Source organism: Acomys minous (assembly GCF_964271855.1).
Source record: "Acomys minous genome assembly, chromosome: 3".
Taxonomy (NCBI): Eukaryota; Metazoa; Chordata; class Mammalia; order Rodentia; family Muridae; genus Acomys; species Acomys minous.
Genome location: NC_140485.1, coordinates 17773918 through 17791228, shown reverse-complemented (window position 1 = coordinate 17791228; position 17311 = coordinate 17773918). Strand labels below are relative to the sequence as shown.

General features: G+C 44.3%; 1 protein-coding gene across 6 annotated transcripts in view; it reads left to right on the top strand.

Annotated features, from left to right (window-relative positions):
- Positions 1-15212, top strand: part of PANK2 (pantothenate kinase 2) — a 38138-nt gene extending 22926 nt beyond the window's left edge. For 4 of the 6 annotated variants that reach the window (XM_084776869.1, XM_084776872.1, XM_084776871.1 and 1 more), the window contains 4 exons: positions 255-431; positions 3981-4104; positions 9737-9862; positions 11798-15212. In XM_084776869.1, the coding sequence (XP_084632995.1) occupies positions 255-431; positions 3981-4104; positions 9737-9862; positions 11798-11848 (478 nt within the window). In that variant the 3' untranslated portion in view covers positions 11849-15212. Of the gene's footprint in view, positions 1-254; positions 432-3980; positions 4105-9736; positions 9863-11797 lie in introns of those variants that run through there. The other 2 variants (XM_084776870.1, XR_014778225.1) reach the window with 2 other exon arrangements.
- The last annotated feature ends 2099 nt before the right edge of the window (positions 15213-17311 follow it).

Genomic DNA, 17311 nt, shown 5'->3' with positions numbered 1-17311 from the left:
CCTTATGTGTGCCTGCCACTTGCCGTACTTGGCAGTGGTAGACTGCACTGGGAACACGTACAGGGACATGGGTGTATATATTTTTTTCTCCTTTGTTGGTTCATGTGGATATATGCATTTTATGTTTTATGAGGCACTTGTATTTCTGTCTTCTTGCAAACTTACTTTACTGGTATTGTGCATGATTTAACTGGGGCATGGACACTGTTTGGGGTTCCTAAGTCTTACATCCCATTGTTTGCTTTTAATCATAGTCTTGGAGGTGGAACTTTCTTTGGTCTCTGCTGTCTTCTTACTGGCTGTAGCACTTTTGAAGAAGCTCTTGAGATGGCGTCTCGTGGGGATAGCACCAAAGTGGACAAATTAGTTCGAGACATTTATGGAGGAGACTATGAGAGGTTTGGATTGCCAGGCTGGGCTGTGGCTTCAAGGTAAGGGCGTATGTACGTAGTAAGAAATATAATAGTAAAATCTATTGGTTATGTTTTATTTTAAACAGTTTGATTGAAATGTAATTTATAAAGTTGCCTGTTGAAATTATATAATTTGAGGCTGAAGATGTAGTTCAGTTAGTAGAGTGCATACTCGTGTATATGAAGCCCTGTAGTAGTACATATATGCTCCTCAGCACTGTATAAACTGGATATGGTACATGCCTGTAATCCTAGTCCTGGGGTTGAGACAGGAGGATCAAGGAGATCATTGTCTGCTTCATAGTGAATTGGAGGCTTGTTATACTATACACAAGTACTTGTCTTTTTAAAATGTATATTTTAGTGCTTTGTTGTATGCTTACCAAATTTTGCAATTATTATTATAATTCAATTTCAGAACATTTTTTTATCATTTCAGAAAGAAACTTTGAAGCCCTTGGCCGTTAGTCTTAAATTCATCCCTTTCCCAATCTGCTTTTCTTTCTTTCTTTCTTTTTTTTAAATACTTTTTTCTTTTTTTGGTTTTTTGACAAGGGTTTCTCTGTGTTAACCTTGGCTGTCCTGGACTTGCTTTGTAGACCAGGCTGGTCTCGAATGCACAGCAATCCGCCTGCCTCTGCCAGGGATTAAAATGCTGGGATTAAAGGCGTGCACCACCATGCCCAGCTTTAAAAATACTTTTAAAAAGATTTAGTTACTTATTTTATTTATGAGTACTCTTATCTGCGTGTGCACCTGATTCCAGAAGAGGCATCAGATCCTTATTAGATGGCTGTGAGCCCCATGTGCTTGCCCCAACTGCTTTTCTTCTGTCTCTATTGGATTTTACTCTGAACATATCATGTATTTCGTATCATACAGTATGATCTGTCATGACCAGCTTCTTGTCACTTGGTGCAATATTTACAGAATTACTTTTTATTGTTGAGCAATCTGTTTTGTGAATATACTATATTTTATATATTAGTTAATAAACATTAGGTGTTTCCATTTTTTTCTGGATGGCATGAGTAGGAACAATGCTGAAGACCTGTGTACTTGTCTTTGTATGGACATGTTTTGTTTTTTTGAGACAGGTTTTCTCTGTGTTATACCCCTGGTTGTCCTAGAACTCGTTTTGTAGACTAGGCGGCCTCGAACTCACAGAGATCCTCCTGCCTGCCTCTGCCTCTGCCTCTGCCTCCTAAGTGCTGAGATTAAAGGTGTGTGCCACCACTCTCGGCTTTGTAGGGACATGTTTTAATTTTTTTTCTCTTTTTTTATTTTTGTCTTTTTATTTTTTTATTTTTTAAAGGGTTTCTCTAGCCTATCTATCCTGGAACTCACTATATAGACCAGGCTGGCCTCAAACTCAAGAACAGTCTACCTATGCCTCCAGAGTCATGTAGTTAAAGGCATGTGTCACTATGCCTTGCTTTAATCTTCTTGGTCTCTATCTAGGAATGAATTTGCTGTACTGCATAGTTAGTGACTTTATGTTTAGTCTTTCGAGGAACTACTAGACTACTTTCCAATGTGACCACACCATTTTACAGCCCCAGCAATTTAAGAGAGATTAACTCAACCGGGTGTAGTGTGGCCCACGCCTTTAATCCCAGCACTTGGGAGGCAGAGGCAGGTGGGTTGCTCTGTGTTCGAGGCCAGCCCGGTCTGCAAAGCAACTCCAGGATAGCCAAGGATACACAGAGAAACCCTGTCTCGAAAAACCTAAAAAAAAACAAAAAAGAAAAAGAAAAAAGAGAGAGAGAGATTAACTCTTTGTCTTTTTGTTTAATAATCCCTCTACCCTGTTTTATAAACTGCTTTAGTAACTTCATTTTCCCATGCCAATGGTTAAAACTGTATTATCAACACTGCACAAAGGCAACCTGCACTTAGAAGCTGTCGTAGCAGCAAAGTGTAAGGAAAGAGAGCCCTGGGAATCCCAGAGCCAGACGTCAGGCAGGCAGGGCTCACCTGATGCTCACTGACAGTCGAGGCTGCTACAGTAAGGACACACAGACAGTCCATCCATTGTAGCTCCTTGAAGCTTCCAGTTTCTCTTATCTGCTTCCTGAATTTTCTATTCATCTTTACTTCTGGGTCTTTACTTTTCTTTGGTGGAGCCTTTGTCTCTCCTCTACAGAGGCCAGAGTGGCCTTGAATTTGTAATCCTCCTATGTCAGCTTCCTGACTGTTGGAAATAACAGGTGTGCCACCAGTCCCCAGCTTATTATGATCTTAAGTTTTGTTTTTCTGTTTATTATTTAAGGAATATGTCTGTTGAAGCCTCTTGCTAATTAAAATTATTTTTCCATTTATGAGAGAATTTTACTGTGAGGCCCCGGCAGGTCTGCCTTGGTCTCTCAGGTGCTGAGATGCTGGCCTGTGCCATCATGCTCAGCATGGGACTTTCTTAATTTTGTTTATGTAATTTTAAAAAATAATTACTTTTATGTGTATGAGCTTTTGGCCTGAATTTATATCTGTGCACCATTTGTGTGCAAGATGCCCATGGAGGCCAGAGAGGGCATCAGATTTCTTGGGACTGAAATTAGAGACTGCTGTGAACTGACATGTGGGTTCTGGGAATTGAAAGGGTCGTGTGGAAGAGCAGCTAGTGCTCTTACACTGAACCATTTTTCCATTCCCCCTTAGGTATGTAATTACTGTTTTTTGGGTTCTTTGTTTGTTGGTTTTGTGTTAGAGAACATGTGTTTGTTTTCTGTTTGTTTTTGGTTTTTTTGTTTTGTTTTGTTTTTGACTTGTTTTGTTTCTGGTACAAGGTCTCACTGTGTAGCCCTGGCTGGCCTGGAACTTGCTAGGTAGACCAGGTTGGCCTTGAACTCACAGCGATCCTCCTGCCTCTGCCTCCCAAGTGCTGGGATTAAAGGCGTGTGTCACCATCACCCGTCCAGCTTTGAACTCTTAAGAGATGTACCTGTTTCTGAGTGCTGGTATTAAAGGTGTAGAGCACCATGCACAGCAGAGCACTTGGTTTTTAATATTAGAAAAGGCATTCATGTGCAAGTACTTGCTAAATAACAAGCACTGAGTAAACTCTATGATTGTGTTTTATTTGCAGTATTTATTTTTGTTCTTGGGTTTGGGTCACAGTTACTGATGTAGCACTTCTACTGGTCAAGGCATTTGAAGTCTTTTATTTACTTTCTAGGGCAGCCTGGAACTTCAGTAGCTCACTGGAACTCAGCTGTTCTGTACTTTGGGCTGATAAAATGAATTTTCTATATTAGATATGACTGTGACCATCTGAGTGGAACAGTTGTATAGTAGCGATGACCTGCTGATAAGAGGTGTCTCTCTGGTGGCAGATCAGGTAGTGTTGCCTTTCGGTGGCTCTGCTGGATGCTGCTTGCATAGGGAACTGTCTGGAACCAGAGTTGAATTTTAGTAGAAGGCCTGCTCATTTAGAGTACCTTCAGTGGATGCTCCCATCACTCTGTAATAAAAGGTGGAAAGACTTGCTGTAAAGTCATTTTATTGTAGTAAAGTCACATTGAAGTTCTTTTGGATTGTGTTGCTGGAATGTTTTTTCCTTCACTACAGTTTTGGAAACATGATGAGCAAAGAGAAGAGAGAGGCTGCCAGTAAGGAGGACCTTGCCAGAGCAACTTTGATCACCATCACCAACAACATTGGCTCCATAGCAAGAATGTGTGCCCTGAATGAAGTAAGGGGACATGATGTTGTTCTGTTACCCTAAGGAAACGGCCCTACCTCGACCGTACACTGTCTTCTTACAATGGCCCAAATGTAGTTACATGGGGTAGACTTCAAACACAAACTTCACACTCGTGAGAAACAGATTCCTCTTGGTTGATTGCCCCTCCCCCTTTTCTCTTCCTGAAGATAAACACTGTTGCTAGAGGTGAATGGCTTCTTTTGGGGAAACTGTAGAGGGAGCCAGGAAGAAGGACAGTGTTGAGCTGGGGTGGGGTGAATGATGGGTAACAATGCCGGGTCTAGATGCTGTGTGTATTGGCTGCTGTTGAGGTGTGGAAAGGGATCCACAGGAAGCCACGAAGCTGGGAGAAGACTGAGCGGTCAGAGGAAGGCCACCTTAGCTCCCCTCACCTCAGCAGAGCTGTCTTCGTGCTTTCAGCTTCTTTACAGTGCTGCCTTGTAGCATTCAGGTCAAGCAGCATTGTACAGGGCTATGAAAGAACCAAGAATGGGCTGCCCTTAGGCAAAGTGTCTAGGATCCAGTTGGTGTAGCCGTATGGCTTGTCCCTATGTACACACTTGGTTTACAATTACTCTCTAAATAATATAGACATGTGCCTTAATAGGAGACCTCAATACTCAAAAAGATTTGTCTAAATTTTAATTTAGAAGATACTGTATACCAATTTTTAAAATTCCATCTTTCTTCATTTGAATAACATTATTTTTTTTCCTTTATTGCATGTTCTCTTGTGCTTAAGTATTTTAAAATTTTTTAGTTGGTGTGCATACATCTTTTTAACTGAAATGTATGGTTTGTGGCTGCATTGTGTGTGTGTGTGAGTGCATGTGTTTGTGTGTGCAAGTGTGAAGGTTAGAGGAAAACCTACAGTGTATTCCTCAGGTTCTGTCTACCTTGTTGGTTTGTTTGACTTTTTGAGACAGGGTTTCTTTGTGTAATCCTGGCTGTCCTGGAACTCACTGTGGACCAGGTTGGCCTCAAAATTGGAGATCCACCTGCCTCTGCCTTCCAAGTGCTAGGATTAAAGCTGTGCACCACTACTACCCAACTTCAACAACAACTTCTTCTCCTTCTCCTTTCTTCTTTCTTCTTTCTTCTTCTCTGGCTATGGAGACCAGGTTGGCCTGAAACTACTAGAGATCTTTGCTGTCTCTACCTCCCTAATGCTGAGATTAAAGGTGTGTGCACCATACCTGGCTTTGAGACAAGGTCTCTCACTGCTTGAAATGGCCTGGGTGGCCTGTGAGTCTCTGGGATCTGACTGTCTCTGCCTCCCCACTGTGGCATTACAAACTTGCTGCTGCCCCTGCTTTCTTGGGCTGGATTCCCCTCACATTTGCATGGGAAGCATTTTACTGACTAAGCTGTCTCCCTAGGTCATGACTGTATATTTGATCAGATTCTTATTTTGTCATAAATTATTCACATAGAGCTGGGCATTTGGTTTCTTGGAAGTGGTGACTGTGGTAAGTATTTTGAAGTATGACCCTTTTCTTTGGCTGTTTTATTGTTGATACAGGGCTTATTTGGGAGGGAACCTTATGATCCTACGTTATGGTTGTGCTTATGAATACTGGCAGATTGCTGAGAAGTTTTGCATAGGGGCATGCCCGTTCAGAGCATCTGTAGCGTTAATGCCTGGACAGCTTTACTGTTGTTGGGGGTGGAATTTCAGGTAGACTTTATCAGACAGCTGTAAGACTTACTTTCTTGGTTCACAGATGAAGGCGAATTGTTTTTAGCTGTCACATACCTTTGCTTCTTCGGGTCATGTCCTCTTTTACGTTAGTTACTCTCTCCTTGCCATGACCAAATCCCTGACAAAAGTGACTTAGGAATAGGATTTCTTAGGCTCCCAGGGCGTCACTGTAGAGAAGGTTGATGGGAGGAGTAGCTGCTGGCGGCAGAGGGTGAGGTGCTTCTATCTGGATGTGCCTGGAAGCACAGAGGAGTGCGGTGTCCAGCTGGCATTTTCCTTTTGTCCGTTTCATTCAGTGTAGGATGGTGTTCCCCACGCCAAGGCAATGTCTTCCTTCCTTTCTCGATTACCCCTCTTGGAATGCCCTCCTAGACCAGCCAAGGGGGGGCCTCACTGATGCTCTGGCTGCCTCCTGCTCCAGTTATGCTGACAGTCAGTATTGCCATCTCAAGCTTATCCTTGTCAGTTTGTCACCTAAACACCTCACATTAAATCGAACTCCGTACCCTTTGTCTTACTATCTTCTCCTCGTGCAGAGTACATGTACCCTTCTGTGTCAGCAGAGTCTGTCTCTCACATTACAGATGTTCCTCATTATCATCTATTTCTGCTTCCACTGAACCTCCATCAGATTTTCTTTTCTTTTTCTCCCTCAAATCTCCAACTTACTTTTGTGCCTTTGTGGCCCACCGAATTTAGTTGCTTATATATGAAGGGCGTTATTTACTTGAGTCAGGCGACTTGGTTCTGAAGCTGGACTTTGAGATTCACACCTTTAATCCTAGCACTCAGGTGGCAGAGGTAGGCAGATCTCTGAATTCCAGGCTAGCCTGGTCTACAGTGTGAGTTCCAGACCAGCTGGGACTACACAGTGAAAAATCTGTCTTAAAAAACAAAGCAAAACATGCTGTGTGTGGTGGTGCTCGCCTTTAATTCCAGCACTCTGGAGGCAGAGGCAGGCAGATCGTTGTGAGTTCGAGGCCAGCCTGGTCTACAAAGCGAGTCCAGGATAGCCAAGACTACACACAGAGAAACCTTGTCTCGAAAAACAAAAACAGAAACAAAAAACCAAAACAAAAAAAACCAAAGCAAAACAAAGTTCATTTTGAGACTTACCATAATCTTATAATGATGAGCTTCTATAAAAAAAATCAAAATCCAAAGTACAACTTCCATTCCATAAGGGAGAAACAGGAGCATAGCAAGGAAGTTCCAGGCTATGTAACAGACTAGGGTAAATGTCAGCCTTTGCAGCTCTGTGCCCAGCACCCACGATGGCATCATTTAGGCTCTAGCAGGCTTTCATGGTTCTTCTTAGCTACTGCTGGTGGCAATTGTAGTTTTTCTCTTGAGCTGACTTCACATGGAGTCTGTAGTTTTCCTTGGCAAATACCCCATGTTCTTGACATCTCCAGTATTTTAAAGTTTACATTACAATTTAGACTTCACCTTAACTCCTCCACAGAGTTGCCTCTTGGAGCCTCCTAGTAGGGAATTCAGCCCTGTGCCACATGTTTGGCCCCAGTAGCTTTCTGGAGCCTTGGTAAAAACTCTGACTCCATAACTCTTGAATCTTAAAAAAACCAAAAAACATTTATTTACTTAGTGGGTTTGTGTTTGTGCTCATGCCAGAGATTATGTTAAGCCAGGCATGGTGGCGCACACCTTTAATCCAGCACTCTGTCTGGAGGCAGAGGTGGGCGGATCGCTGTGAGTTCGAGGCCAGCCTGGTCTACAAAACAGTCCAGGACAGCCAAGGCTACACAGAGAGACCCTGTCTTGAAAAAACAAAAAATGAAACCAAACAAACAAAAAAAGAGGTTGTATTAAGACAGCTTTTGGAAATTGGTTACATCTGGCCTGAAGACAACTATCCTCTTATCAGCCCAGCTCTGAGATTGTGATGCTTGCAAAACAGTACCTCGTGGAATCCCTGCTGCCTCCTCCGTCAGCTACAGATGTCGTTGTGCCTCATTTACAATGTGACAGGCCTCTGGTGTCTGCATGTCTGAACCTAGGAACACTGCCCAGGGCAGCCTTTTTAGAGCAAGGTGTCACTGAATTGTTCTAGTAGTTTTTGTTTTGGTTTGGTTTTTTTGGAGACTGAGTTTCTTTGTATAGCCCTGGCTGTCCTGGAACTCACTTTGTAGACTAGGATAGCCTTGAACTCACAGAGATGCACCTGCCCATCTCCCCATTGCTGAGATTAAAGACATTTGTCACCACACCTGGTCAGGTAGTCTTTAAATGAAAATTTTTCAAATAGGTGTGCATTGTTGTGCCCTATAGCTTTTGATGGTGGGGTCGCAACCTCAGGATATCTTTGTGTTGTCTTGATGTACTATCTATCCCTGGTTTCTCTGTAGTGGCACTAATCTCTTAACAATTAAGAGTCAAGGGGTTGGGGATTTAGCTCAGTGGTAGAACACTCCTTCAGCTCTGGGGGATTTAAACAAAAACAAAAACAAAAGACAAAATAACAATTAGAATCACTTTACCTAGCTTCATGTTCCTGGCATTCAGATCTCAGTGTCTGGACAGCTCTACATCCTTTCATAGTCAGAGGCCCAAGTACCACGGTCAGTGGTAATCACAACAACGGCCTCACTTCTTAGTATCAATTTCTCTTAAAATGTGATTATTATTATTGTTGTTGTTGTTGTTGTTGTTATTATTATTATTATTATTATTGTGGGGGTGGGGCACATGTGTCACAGGATGCTTATGGATGCTAGGGAGCAACTTGTGGAGTTGGTTCTGGCCTACCTTTATGTGGGTTCTGGGCATTGAACCCATGCCATTAGGCTTTGAGGTAAGCGTTTTGTTTTGTTTTTTCTTAACCTGATTCACCATTTCACTAGCTCATTGGTACCAATTTTCTGTGTTGCTTTCCTATTTTCTTTTCTCTCGAAAGAGATATTCCTCTTTTCTCTCCTTCCTCTCTTCCTCCCTTCTCTTTTCCCTCTCCTGTGTGTCTCTGTGTGCACACCCCTCCCCCCAGTACATGTGAGTGTGCAGGTATGCATACCCATGCTCATGTGTGACCAGAACAGGACACTGCATGTACTGCCTTGAAGTGGATGCCTAGCTCTCAGCACCTGCCTGTATTGAGCCCCTAATGCTGGGGTTACAGGCATGTGCAGCCAGTCTGGCTTCTCACGTAGGTGCTGGTAGTTGACTGAGGTCATCCATCCCTCATGCTTGCAGAACAAGCATGGCACTCACTGCGCTGTCTGTCTCCCAGGTTCTCTGCATTCCTTTTCTTGTTGCCACATTTCTGGCAAGAGCAACTAAGGGGAAGAAGGACTTATTTGAACTCATGGTGGTGGCGGTGTGGCCATAGGAGTTGCTTGTGCATGAGCCAGTGTGAACGTGAGGGTCTGGATCACAAGTGGATGGACAGGAATGAGAGAGAGAGAGAGAGAGAGAGAGAGAGAGAGAGAGAGAGAGAGAGAGAGAGAGAGAGAGAGAGAGAGAGATATGAGTGCTGGTGCTCAGCTGGCTTTCTTTTTTTTCCCCTCAGAGTGCCCCGCCCCATGCCCCAATTTAAATCTCTCTGTAAGTACTTCCCCAGACAGACATAAAGTTGTGCCTCATTTAATGTCCTAGCATGTCTTAATCTAATAGATGGAGTTCTGCTTATTTTTTTTAGCTTACGGTTAAGTTTTTCTTAGTAGTGGTGTTACTGTTTATCATATTTAATACAAGCTTTTTTCATAGTCTTTCTGTGTACACTTTGGGACAAGTTTGAGGTGGGCCCAGAATTGTCTGAACATCAAATCTCATTAGACCTGGACCAACTGTATTGAATTTGATTCATCGGTCAAGTTGTTGCTGAAAACTGCATGATACTTCTGGGTGTAGTTTTATGGGGAAACAAATCAGGGTGTGAACTCACTGCCGCTTTTCTGTGCTCAGAACATTAACCAGGTCGTTTTTGTCGGCAATTTCCTGAGAGTCAACACAATTGCCATGCGGCTTCTGGCATATGCTCTGGATTACTGGTCCAAGGGGCAGCTGAAAGCACTGTTTTCAGAGCACGAGGTGAGTGGCTTGTTTCCAGGGACTGTCACATAAACACAAGAGCAGAGAGTTAAAGGGCTGACCTGGGCTGCCATGAGTGCCTGTTCTGACTGACTATGCAGTGGCTGTGAGCTTTTATTGTTATTTCTGAAAACTATTCCTCACCGATGTAATGAGGTGGGTATTGAGCTAGTTTAAATTTAAGCAGTTTTGCTGTTGTTTGAAACAGGGCCTTGCTACGTACCCATGGTTGGAACTTGAAACTTGGTATATAGATCATGCTGGTTTGAATTTTGTACAATCTCTTTAATCTCTGCTTTCCAGCGCTGAGTTGAACCTTCTGCTAGGTAAAACGAGGGAATTAATTTTTGGGATAACATCTCCTCGTCCCCATTTACACATCAACTTTGAAACTTTGAGTGCTGAGCTTTTTGGATTAGACGTGGTACACCAAGCACATTTAAGCATTTGGATGAGGGGAGCTCGGCTGTAACCACAGTTTATGGATCCTGTTTTGTTGTTCTCACTGCTTGCTCACTTTTTCTTTTGCTCAGCTTTGGCCACTTGTTCTTGGCTCCATTGCTTATAGTGAGGCTTCTGACTTGTACGTTGATGTCACACTCATTACTGTAGTTCTGGGGTCCTTGTCTGCTCTCTCATGGCAAGTTTAGCAGTTGTGGAGGTGTAGTGTGCCTTCTTGCTTTGTTTATTTGTTTTTGTTTTTGTTTTTCCAGACAGGGTTTCTCTGCCAAGCCTTGACTATCCTGGACTCACTTTGTAGACCAGGCTGTCCTCGAACTCACAGGGATCCTCTGCCTCCCAAGTGCTAGGATTAAAGGCGTGTGCCACCCCCACCCGGCGGTGTGCCTTCTTTTCAAGCCTGCCTCCCTCCCTCCCTCGCTCCCTCCCTCCCTCTCTCTCTCTCTCTCTCATTCTCTTTCTTTTCTTAGCTGGGTCTCACTGTGTAGCTGGCTGGTCAGTAATTCTGTAGACCAGGTTGTTGAACTCGCCTTCCACCTTTATTCCTTCCTGTCCAGGAGGTATGGACCCTTTCCGCCTCCCCCTTCCCTCCAGGCTTTTCAGTCTTTCGCCCTCTGTGATTAAGCTTACATGTCTCTTCTCACCCTCAGACTTGGGTTGCTGGAAACGCCTGCCTCTGCCCCAGGACAGGAGAGCCACCTGCTTGGGTTTTATTGCTGTGATAAACACCATAACTAAAAACACCTTGGGGATGGAAGGTTTATTCGGGTTACATATCCCTGGCCACTGCTTACTGACTTGCTCCTAATGGCGTGCTCAGTCTTTCTTTTAGAACCCAGGACCACCTACCCAGTGGTGGCACCACCCATAGTGGGCTGGGTCTTCCCACATCAGTCACTAATTAAGAAAATGACAGATAGACTTGCCTACAGGCTACTCTAATTGGAGGCATTTTCTCAATTGAGTCCTCTTCTCAGCCTGACTATAGCTTGTATCAAGTTGACAAAAAAACTAACCAGAGCAAAACCTTTGCCAGAGCTGAGCCTGTCTTCCTTCAGCTGCTGTATAGTGCCCTCTCTTCCTGTTGGGCATTTCCAACATGCAGCCCTTCTCTGAAGGGAGTTCTTAGGGCCTCTCCAGACTAGATGTCCTCTCTGTGCTCAGGAAACAAATGGGTCAGCTGTTAAAGGATATGTTGGTGTTGTTTAATATAGTAATCATATTATCTCATAAAAATGAGCTTGTGGGGTTGGAGGCGCGGCGCAGTGGCTGACGCACACAGTGCTCTTGAAGAGGACCTCAAGTTTGGTTCTCTGTACCATATTGGGTGGCTCACAGCTACCTAACTCACTCTAGCTCCAGGGAATCTGATGCCTCTGGCTTTTGTGCAGCTGTATTCAGATGCACTACCCCTCCCCATACATATTTAAAAATAATTATTAAAAATGGTCTCACTTGTGGCATGTCATTTTTCAGGGTTATTTTGGAGCCGTTGGTGCACTCCTTGAGCTGCTGAAGATACCCTGACTGTTACCCAGAGGACTCCTGAAACTCGCCACAGGGACATCTGTGGACTTGCAGTTTTTTGTTTTTGTTTTTAAAAGAGACTCACATTTTATGATCGTGTACTCCTCAAATCAGAGCAAGAAACAAATGTATTTTTCTAAGTCATCAAGATAAATTTCTAAAATTCTGTCTAACATAGCATCCAGAAAGGATTTTTTCCCCATTTAGGTAGTGTGAAGATTTGTTGTTTATTAGCCGTTCTTCGGGATGTTTACTCTGAGGTGCTTTGGAATCCCAGCATCCCTCACACTGGATCTGTGCTCCTGCTAGCGGCTGACTGCTTGCCATGTTGGAATGTGTTGGAACCCAGGCAGTTCTGTCAGTACACGCTCTTGGGGATCATCTGTGCACTCTGGTTTATGTTTACATGCTGAAAATGGTTTATTTCAAGGTTCTGCAAACTTGTCGGGTTGTCTGTGTCTGATGCTCAACACGAACTTTGGAAGGGCACTTCCTGTCATTTATACTGTTAACTCTTAGGGCTGTGTGGAAAGACAGGACTTCTTCGAGAATTCTCTTGGGAAAGGTGATTAGGGACCCAATGGGAATGGGTAAGTTAGGTGAAAATGAAGTGTCAGATGGGCAGGAGAGTGTTTATCCTTTTATACTGAGTACCACAGAAGAATGGTGTTTATGGAATAACTTGTGGTACCCTTCAGGATGCTGGCAGGTAGTACTAGTGGAGAGATGAATTATTATTATTAGGGGCTGGACCTTTCTTCTGTGCAGAATAATAAGCAGCTCTCCCTGCTTTCTTATTGTATATACTAAGAGATGGCCCGCATTGCAGCTGAAGTCAAGGAAGGGCCTGTCCACAGTAGCCTTGCAGCTGGAACGGAGACCTCAAGCTCTGGGTGGGGATGTTTCTGCTGTTCAGCTGATTTGTGCTGCCAGCTTTGGGGCAACAGAAGGCTCTTGTTGGTTTGGGCCATGGGAACTCAAGCTTAGACTTGGCTGGCTAGCCTGCTATGATGGTTTCCAATTCCCACAGGAATAGTTGCTTTTTAATATGTGCTTTGGGCCATTTGGACTTGTGGTGCCATTGGGCTGGGGTCTCACACAGCACAGGATGTTGCAGGGATGGCAGTTCTTGCTGACTTGTGCTACCAAAGGAGCCTCCTGAGATCCTCAAAACCATCTCCACCTACCTGTCACACAGGAAGTTTCTCCATCTGTGGCAGGGCTCAACTCCTCACTACCACCTCAGATGACTTCTGAGAACTTACTCTGGCCTGGGCTGTGTTGCCTGCACATTGGCTATTTGGCAGCTGTATGCATTGTTCTGTCTTCCTATATTGATGTTCCCACAGTGTTAGAAAAAACAAGCTCAGAAGAGAAAGCCTCAGGGTCACAATAGGGTTCGAGTGGTACTATTCTGCACCGCTCTCCCCCTTTACTGTCTCCTCTTTCCTCATTGTACTCAGCCCAATGTCATTCCATGGCAGGGTTCTTTAATTTTTTAGACAATGTCTCAGTCCAGGCTAACCTCAAACTTACAATACAGCAGCATACCTGAGGCTGGCTTTGAACTTCTGACCTGATTGCCACCACCTCTGAAGTGCTTGGACTATAGGTATGCACTGCTAGTAAACTCCCATTATAAACACAAAGGGTGTTTTGGGGCCTCATCCTACCCAGTCCTAACCTGCTTCTCCTGCTTCCCTTGATGCTCTGTCTACTGACTTCCTCTGGCAGCTCCCCTCTCAGCTGTGGGTTTCTCCAAGCTGTCTTCTCATTGGAGTATATGCAGAACTGTACACATTGCGTCTCATAGCCACCTCTGATCTTTGAGCTGCTTCCAATGGCTGTTGGAACCATCTCGTGTCTCAGCTGTCCAGCTGAGGTAGTTTCTTTGGTAGTCTAAAGTTCCACCTCCTTCCACTCAGGTAGGAAGGAGGGTTTGCAGCCTTGAGCAGAGAGAATGTAGCCTGAACTAAGATGGGAGGAGGATGACCAGTGTGAAGAGCCTCAGGGATGTAGGAGGTGAGGCACAGGAGGTGCTGAGGGTACCTATAGTTTGCTTTCAGAGTGCCTGGTTTTGAGAACCCCAAAGCATAAGGGCATTTGGGTCAGAGACAACGCAGAGGATTGTGAGTGTTTCTGGGAAAGTAAGAGGGGAGAGTGAGCCCCCAGAGCATGGGAAAAGGCAAATGGGCAGTGAAGGAATGGGCTGCAGGGAAAACAACCTGGTAAAGTGACCTGGGAGTCTGAGAGCAAGCTGTTAAGTAGGTTCTTCCTAGCTGGGTTGCTGAAGGCAGCTCCAGGGTTATGTGTGGCCTTAGTGAAGCCATGGGCTGAAGCTGAGCAGCACAGAGCTGCTCACTTTTTTTGTTAGGGTTAGGGCAAGTTCTGGGAATGTTGCAGACTGTTGATAAACATCAAGCCACCCGGAGTGCTGGTGACCACAATTGGATTGCATGCTGTGGTCTAGCTTCTTTGCAGTCTCTGTGGCCTGATGCATTTTCCTCATCAGCGTGCCCAACCTTATCCCACACTCTGGGAGGACATGTCAGAGGACCATCAGTGCAAAAGTTGACAAGTACATAATACAAAGTTTTTCAAAGTACATAATACAAAGTTTTTCAAAATCTGCCCTTTATTTACATGTGTTTGGGTCAATTACATGCATGTTTAATCTTTAAACAAGTGATTAGCAAAAAAATGCATTAAAGTTTTAAAATAGCAATTAAATATACAAAAATATAGCTTACAAAAACCAATGTTTAAAAATATTCTGCTGCAGAATTCTTAGTGTACAAACACGTCTATGAAACCTGAGGCTCAGCATTTCATAAACTTTTGAGGGAGTTCTATCTAGTAAATAAGCCCCAAAGGGCTAAGCTACAAGACTAAAGTGCCACTCCCCCACTTTCCTGGCCATGACTTGTCAAGAGACCCAAAGGCAATGGTGCCAAGCCATCACCAGGAAGATTCTCTGCTTCTCCACATCCAACAACCAGGAAGAAGAGGCATGGACGGCGTGAGGTTTCCATCTCACAAGTCCCTTAACACTGGTAGGGCCATGATTTGAGCTACATCGAGTCTTTGAAAGGGCAGGGGTGGTTCTCCCTGGCCCTGTGAACAAAGGAACTTACAATGTGGATACTTGCTGGTCTAACTGGAATAAAATCATCTTGGAGCAATTTGGGTTCTGAAGCTACACTTGAAAACAGAGTAACAGGTGTTCGACTAAATTAGTGAACCCAACTCCTATTAATCTTACCTGACATTCCAGATCCTCACCTCTAAGGTTTAGTAGTTAGATACTGTGATGTTTCCATTTTAAGTAATTTTTTTCTTAATTAAAGATTTATTTTTATGTGTATGAGTGTTTGCTTGCACATACATATTTGATTCTGGTGTCCTCAGATGCCAGAAGAGATGTCCTGGAACTCACAGTTTGAAGCTGTGAGCCACCATGTAGGTGCTAGAAACCACTGAGCCACCTCTGCTGGGGAAGGTTAACCAGGCTAGAGATTGCATGAAGAGCCTGAAGGGTGGGTTTGCACTTCATCTTGGGTGAGCACAGGCATACTTCACCCATTGGGATGCTGCTTAGGCTGCAGGTAAGCAGGTGAGTTGAGCAAAGCCTTGGGTGTGGATGCTGGAGAGCAAAGCACATAACTGCTTCTCTTACTGGCTGCCTGGGCGAGGAGCTTTACTTTTTACCTTAGGAGAGGGCAAAATGAACTTAGAAAAGAAGTGATTTCTGTTCATTAGAAAGTTGGGGGGGGGTGGGGAGAATTCTTTAGGATTCATTTGCAGACACTTGGGTGTAATGACAGCCTCAGGACTTAGGAGAGCTGCCTTGATACATGTTTTCCTGCCTCAGAAAGCACTGGTACCAACTAAGTGACCAGAGCAGGTTGAGAAGGAGGAGGGTGAGCTGGCCCAAGCACCTAGAGAGACTGCTTAGGGATAGGGGAAAGCCTGCATCCTGAAAAGTAGGGAAATCAGCTGCATTGTTCTATTAGGGGTCAGGGATGGATCTGTAAAAGAATCTACAAAAGGAATGTGAATGCAGAAACAACCTCCACCTTCCACAGACCACGGCTGGGATGGCTCTCCTACACTGCGTGCGTGCGTGTGCGTGTGTACACAGATCCCTAAAAGAAAAAATGAGTTCTCAAGAGAATCAACTACTGTGATGTGAATTTTGTGAAGGATTATTCAAAGACTCAAAAGTCTTGTAGTAACCCTGCTACAATTCCTGGGTGATGGCTAAGGAAAGGAGTGTCAAGAGGTTGACCTGCAGAAAAGCTAAACTGGGCATTGATTGGGTGGACAGTAAAAACTAGTCCAAGCATTTCTGCCTGCCTAGAGCTATTGGGAACATCTATGGAGATCTCAAATTCCTAGAAAATAAGTGCTGAAAACCTACCGCTCAGCTCAGAGTGGCTGTCCCAAGTTAGAGATAACATGCTTTAGAACACAGCCATGGAAAAAATCTTTTGTCAAGAACAGTACTTGGCAATGGTGGAAGGTCCCCTGTATCCCTCAGTATAGACCTCACCAGAGGCCACCTGCCCCTACCTGGCTGTTTTGTCTTGCTTCCTGGTTAGGCAAGCACAGGTTATAAAAACCAGTCAAGGATAGGCCAAAGTAAATTACACTTGGCAAAGAAAAGCAGCAGATGTTAACTTCTTATATGTTACAGGTACAGTATGGGTTCCCCCCCTTCCATTTCTAGTGCTAGCTAAATTCAGTTGACTCTTAGGCAACAATGATGAAGGCGTGAAGTCCAGCTAGGGCTGGGTTATGCTCCACTACCTTAAAACCCACAAGAAATGCCCAATCTTCTAGCTACTTGAGACACTCAGCAAGAGTTCAGTGGTCTAAGTAGAACAGAGCCAGATCTAAGGAAATGATGTGCTTTGGCATCACTGTGCACTTAGGCCTGAGCCAATGGTGCAGAAGCATTGGTGGGGTCCCAGACATCAGGGTTGAGTGGCTAGCAGGTGCCACAATTGGGAGAAATGCTACTGCAGCAGCAGGTGACCACCAAGCCGAGGTGAGAAGCATATTTGCACACTTGCAGCTTCCCGCCCAAAGAATATCTTTTAGAAAGCAATCATATTAACAGTAGCTGAGCAGAAAAGGCTAGGGACCTCACTTTGGTCCCACAGAATGGGTGCAGGGCAAAGCACCCCAACATTCTTCAATGCCCCCTGACGTTTCAGGCTGCACACCGATTATCTCAACCTGTCTGATGAGCAATTTTGCATCTATAAATATGGGGCTCTGTGATGCTGGCTTTTTAGTAGTGAGGACAGGGATAGAAAAAGCTGCAGCTAAAGGTCAAGATTCTACAAAAGCTGTGAGTGGTGATAATTTACAGTACCAATCATGGGAATCTTGGGGGGGAGGATTTCCTTATTGTATCCAGTTATGAAATAGGAAATGGCAGATGCTAGCCTGTTTCAT